The sequence below is a fragment of the Theobroma umbraticum genome, unplaced genomic scaffold (genome assembly GCF_002168275.2).
Source record: "Theobroma umbraticum cultivar Fairchild unplaced genomic scaffold, ASM216827v3 scaffold_477.0, whole genome shotgun sequence".
Lineage (NCBI taxonomy): Eukaryota > Viridiplantae > Streptophyta > Magnoliopsida > Malvales > Malvaceae > Theobroma > Theobroma umbraticum.
Window position 1 is genome coordinate 127,720 of NW_018397294.1, and position 5,455 is coordinate 133,174.

General features: G+C 36.1%; 2 protein-coding genes across 7 annotated transcripts in view; one reads left to right on the forward strand and one right to left on the reverse strand.

Moving 5' to 3' along the window:
- Positions 1 to 1,844, reverse strand: part of LOC110428782 (Zn-dependent exopeptidases superfamily protein) — a 14,584-nt gene extending 12,740 nt beyond the window's left edge. Inside the window, exons 1-3 of the mRNA XM_021444696.2 lie at positions 1,623 to 1,844; positions 1,098 to 1,211; positions 857 to 971 (exon numbers count right to left, since the gene is read on the reverse strand). Coding sequence (XP_021300371.1) covers positions 857 to 971; positions 1,098 to 1,211; positions 1,623 to 1,686 — 293 coding nt within the window. The 5' untranslated portion in view covers positions 1,687 to 1,844. The remainder of the gene's footprint in view (positions 1 to 856; positions 972 to 1,097; positions 1,212 to 1,622) is intronic.
- Positions 1,845 to 1,956: 112 nt separating this feature from the next.
- On the forward strand, positions 1,957 to 4,520 carry LOC110428780 (Ribosomal protein L9/RNase H1). 6 transcript variants are annotated; one of them, XM_021444692.2, is made up of 6 exons: positions 1,957 to 2,092; positions 2,359 to 2,552; positions 2,649 to 2,783; positions 3,272 to 3,391; positions 3,772 to 3,876; positions 4,096 to 4,520. In XM_021444692.2, the coding sequence occupies exons 2-6, from the start codon at positions 2,409 to 2,411 to the stop codon at positions 4,258 to 4,260; spliced, it is 669 nt and encodes a 222-aa protein (XP_021300367.1). In that variant the 5' UTR covers positions 1,957 to 2,092; positions 2,359 to 2,408; the 3' UTR covers positions 4,261 to 4,520. The 6 variants fall into 6 exon arrangements, with proteins under 6 accessions (XP_021300367.1, XP_021300364.1, XP_021300370.1 ...); XM_021444689.2 differs by having other exon boundaries at positions 2,385 to 2,552; XM_021444695.2 differs by having other exon boundaries at positions 2,385 to 2,552; positions 3,272 to 3,376.
- The last annotated feature ends 935 nt before the right edge of the window (positions 4,521 to 5,455 follow it).

Sequence of the window (5,455 nt, forward strand, 5' to 3'; positions counted from 1 at the left end):
CAAAACTCATTCAGTGAAATGTAGTTTAATATCAGAGAAATTTCCAGCATTATTGCTTGGTGATTGTATGATGCAATCTACCGTATGTGTGACTCCTACGGAACCTTAGTGTGGAGCTTAGGGATTTCTTTTCCTTTTCCTTTTATTTATTTAATTTGTCATTTTCTACTCAAGCATGTAAATCAGAGAAGTCATAAATCCTAACCACCTAGTAGCCCTACATCAATTCTTGGCCTTGGCCTAGTCTTCTCAACATACATTTCTCATCCTGGTTGCAGCATTTTTTGTTTCAGCACATCCTAATTATCAGATGCTAGTCACTGTCAAAATAGCCTACTTGAACCTTCATTTCTCTGAAGTATATTGCCTGTTCTTATGAAACCAAAATTAGAGACACACACTCTTAAGTATCATAACATTAGGGCCCTTTCGAGAGCCTATCTGGATTACGTAATGAATTCAATAAAAAGAAATGTAATTGAAGGGGCATAGATAATAATACAGTTTTTCATTTAATGGAATATTTAATACATAATAAAGTTCTATGACAGGCTTAATATCATAATTCAAAGCCTGCATAATACAAATGAGCCAAAATGAAGATTAATAAGAATTACTGTGCATACACATGCAAGGAAAGAAAATTGAAATGACACTTTGGTAAACAATCCCAGATAGTGAGGAAACTAATCTCTAAAGTAAAAGGAATATGCATTTTCCTTCGTATTAAGAATAAATAAAAGAAAACCATGCCTAGAACAAAGATCCAGGAAGAAGAAATGATATATTCATGCATATACACAAGACACATTCCCAAGCAGGCTCAAAACAAAAAAAAAAAAACTGATAGGCATACCTACTAAAAAAACCTTGCACATCATCCATTGACAACAAAATTGCAGATGGCTGAGCCAACTCTCTGGTGTCCTTGTATTTTACAATTGGAGCTACAACCTTGTCTCGTCCGGGATCTGAAAACAAAACATTGGAAGGAAGCCAAAATTTGACAAACAATAGTCGAAAGAATTAATCTTGGGAAATATTTAGATATAAATAGGTATGGTGCAACAAATTCAAAAATCCTCCAAGAGTCTTACTCGAGCAACCAATCTCTCCCGAAAGATTGACAAGTCGTACACAAGGGTATCCATCGACAACCATGTACATTGACTTTTGAAGATCAGGAACCGACTCCATTGAGTTCGTCTGATCTAAAATTTCCAAATCAAAAAGAAAAGCTAAATTCAATTCAAAACTCGAAATCAATAATGTTAAAGAATAATAATAAAAAAAGAACACTGAAGTAGGACCAAAAGATAGCAAAGTAGATATTGCAATTACATTACAACCAAATATAGTGTAATTTTCTTTTTTTATTTATAACTTCTATCAAACTGGAATAATCGTAAAACAAAAGTCAGAAGAGAAAAGCAGCAACGAAGCGACGACTCTACCGAACCTAATACAAGTGAAAGGACTAAGTTAATGCTGCTGAAATAATCTCACTCCATTTCCACTTTATAGGCAATCAAATCGAAAGGCATCTCCGAATTTAAGAGATTGTAGGTAAAAAAAAGAGAAAGGTAAGAGTCAGAAATCGCGCATGCAAAAGAGAAGCTTACCAGACAAAGAGAGACGAAACTGGAAATTGAAGAGCAAAAGGAGGAAAACGATTTTCAAGGCCATAATGGAGAATTCGATGGAAACCAGAAACCCTAGGACATGCTCAACAAAGTACAGAATTTGAACGGTGGAATCGGGAGGATTCCATAAACAACCTTCACAAAAGCCAGTGCTAAGCAAAAGGGGCTCCGTGACAAGAAATGGAAGAAATAGGAAGGAGGAAGGAAAGCAAAAGGCGCATTCCACTGTTAGAAGTTCCCAAACGGCGCCGTTTGACAAGTGTGAGTTTATTTAAAAAAGAATACTTGTAAGGAGTGAGGAGGGAGTAAGTGGGCTGCTGTTGGGTCCAGTATAGAACGACTATTCCCTTCCCACTGAAAACCTAACCCAGCTGAGCTCCGTTTCTCCCCTCAACCCTCCCTCCCTCCCTCGCCGGCGAGCCATTTTCCTTCCCGAACGCCATAGTCAGGTACCCGCTTTAGGTCCCTCGCATCTATATCTTCTTCCTTTCCCTCTATCATTCCTTTCAGTTTTTCGCCTAGATTTTCCTGAATAAATTGAACATCAAGATTTTCAAATTTGCCTATAACTAAATGCACGATTCTGATTGTGAGCTTGTTCCTTGAAGATAGGTTTGTATTTTGGTAAAATGTCCGTCATTAGAGCATTGGATTAATAGAGTTAAGGTTAACTCATGTGGAAATCCTTGTAGTTATTTTAGTGTTGCTTTGGCAGGCACTAAATTCTTTGTGTTTGCGTAGAAGTAATCTTGAGAGAGGAATTGGATGGCTTATCTCCAGCATGGCAGAAATGCCCTCCGGCAAATCATCAGAGACACGAATGTTCAGAACCAGGATCGCTTGATGCAACCTCTCCTGTTTGCTTGTCAAGGAGTTAGATACAGGAAGTTGGAAGTCATTCTTACAACGGTGAATCACTTTCAATCAATAAATTTCGCAAGTGTTTCCTTGCAATTTACGCTTAAATATTTTTCTTATTTCTGCTTTCCTTCTATTTGTTTTTAGAGCATTGAGAAGCTTGGCAAAGCCGGTGAAACTGTCAGAGTTGCTCCTGGTTATTTTCGCAACCACTTGATGCCAAAATTGCTTGCGGTCCCTAATATTGATAAGTTTGCTCATCTTATTAGGGAGCAGCGTAAGGTCGGTTTTCTTCCCTGTTTAATTGACTCTGTTACTTTTGAGGCAAAATCTGCCTTTGATGCTTGGAACTTATTTTCATACATCAATGAGCTCTTCATTAGACACGCACATCTATATGCATACCAAAGTTTCAAATAAACCTTTTGTCATGACACATTCAAGGAAAAACAAATGTAGCGTTTTTGGTTAGTATTATGATTCAAGTAGTGCCACTTTTTAGATGCTAATCATCTGCTATATACAGCCTTAAGGAGGAAATACAGCCCCTGATACGATTATATTAGTGCTTGCTTACATTCTCGCTCTCTCACTCATTTTTAGGATTCATATGTTGCTTATGCATATATAATATTGATGAAGGATAAAATCCATTATTTATTTTAGATAATTATGCACATGCTGCTTATCTCATTTGTCAATTGAAGTGACTGATTCACTGGAGTCACTTCCAATACTTAACTTACCAAAGTGTTCTGCTTGCACATCAGATTTATCAACCGAAGGAAGAGGAGGTTCAAGTAGTTGCAAAGACTGTGGAAGATAAGACAAAAGAATATGAAAAGTCAGCAAACCGTCTTGTTAATGCCCGGCTGGTTAGTGCCCTATGTGTAAAGCCCTTCATCCAGGAACTTTCCCTTTCTTTTTTCCTTTCAGGTTCATATGTTGTTTAGGGAAAAAAGGAAAAAACGTTTTAGGGGATGTACAACTAAACAAGGTCAAGAGTGGGGGACTGAAATGTTGGATCTGTGACCCTTTACTGCTGGGGTAACAAAAGCCAAAAGTAAGCATGTGTCATTAAAAAATGGTGTTAAGAATATGAAATAGGACTTGTTTAAATCCTGAAAGATGCTAGAAAGTGATAATTAAATCAACTTGTTATTTGTGAACAATTATCTTTTCAAAATTTTGTTGAAACTTGGAAACAATAATTGCATTTATGTTGGCCTTCTGTTTGGATCTAGAGTACAGCTTATGTTGCATTTTACAGGTATTGAGGAGATTCATCGATGTTGAGAAGTTCCGTGCTCGTGCTACAAAAGATGACCCAGTCGAATTGCACTCACCTGTGACAAAAGATGAACTTGTTGCTGAGGTATGGTTTTGTCTTCTTTATCACTAGTAATAGTTTCTCTCATATCTCTTCGATAGACAGTGGGTTATATTTGTTTTTAGTGTTATATATCAGCCCATGTTTTTGCAAAAGGGAAAAAAAATTGCTCTTATAATTGCAGAGAGTGAAACTACAGAAGTTTGTCTTTAAGTTGTTATTTCCATGTATTCCATGGTTGATAAATCCTTCATATTCTCTCAGGTTGCAAGGCAGCTATGCGTGCACATTGAACCTGAAAACCTATACCTACCAACACCTTTGTCAACATTTGGAGAGTTTGAGGTGCCATTGCGGCTGCCAAAATCCATACCTCTCCCAGAAGGAAGGGTTCATTGGACTCTTCAAGTTAAGATCCGAGGTAAATGAACAGAGATATTGGAGCTGGATACCACCAAGCAAGAAAAGAACTTTCAGACCTTAGTGCTGGCTCAGTAATATGCCTTGATCTTGTATTATTGCAGAGGAACCATATCTTATTTTTGAATTAGCTAAGTGGCATGATAGGAATCAAATGTCCAGAGTATCGATCTTCGATGTCTGATGATGCTATTTACCATCACTTCGATTGCTAAATTTGACAAAAAATTTTAATTTTTAACGAAAGTGATTTTATCTAATAATCACAACAGTCATCCTCTTCGCAGGCAAGTCATTAACTTTGCAAGATTGTATTTTTATCTCTTGTAATATCCTTAAGCGAAAGCTCTTGTCTAGGAATTTCATCAATTTGCAGATGCCTCGATAAGTTTGGAACTTTTTAAATTATGCTTAATAGACCAGTTAACAAATTTTAATCAATTTACGCTGTAGTTTAATCTCCCTTTGAGTAATTCCCCTTCCATAAAAAAATTGAAAAGGGAAACCAGTTGATGGTCCTAATCAAGCCACCTCAATTAAATCAATGTCTGATGCAGCCACGTCGTCTTTGTTTTAATAAACTCATTTGCGTCTTATCTTGTACGCTAAAACTCCATTCGAAACACCAAGCATTCCCTCACGTCTGCCAATTCTTTGATTCTCTATGGTTTTTGATGCACCAGCAAATACCCACGAAACCATTACCACTAGAAGCAAATTAATAATTTACTAACAGAAGACCCATGCATTGCGCTGGGCAAAGATATTGTTATTTAACCTTAATAGTTAAACATGTATTAATATTCTTTGTTGCAATCAAGCAAGGGTTCAATATATATACGAAGGTGACGTAGAATATGCCAATAAACATATTAATAAATGGTAATTAAGCAAGTTTTAAATATGGATAGAAAGAATGCCTAAAGTATTTAAAAAAAATCGATGCTGAATGTGTTCGATGATTGCAGTTGCTTCAGTTATAATTTGTATTCTATATTGTATTCATAAATCGTATTTTTTATATAGATCAAATGCATTTGAAATTGGTTTATGTAACACCCCATATCCTCGTTTAGAAGTCAATAAGATCCGATGAGATAAAGAGTCATTTGACGTAAATTTAAGTGCCCAAGAGCGGTGACGAGCGAAAAAAATACGTTAAAATAAAATAATATTTTATGAATAAAATAATATTAAAATATTA

Bases quoted from the DNA above. Each gene is read 5' to 3' on its own strand.
- LOC110428780 (XM_021444692.2), top strand. From the start codon at position 2,409: ATGGCTTATCTCCAGCATGGCAGAAATGCCCTCCGGCAAATCATCAGA. The intron at 2,784-3,271 runs GTCGGTTTTCTT...CTTGCACATCAG, and splicing joins TTATTAGGGAGCAGCGTAAG to ATTTATCAACCGAAGGAAGA. The intron at 3,392-3,771 runs GTAAAGCCCTTC...TGCATTTTACAG, and splicing joins GGCTGGTTAGTGCCCTATGT to GTATTGAGGAGATTCATCGA.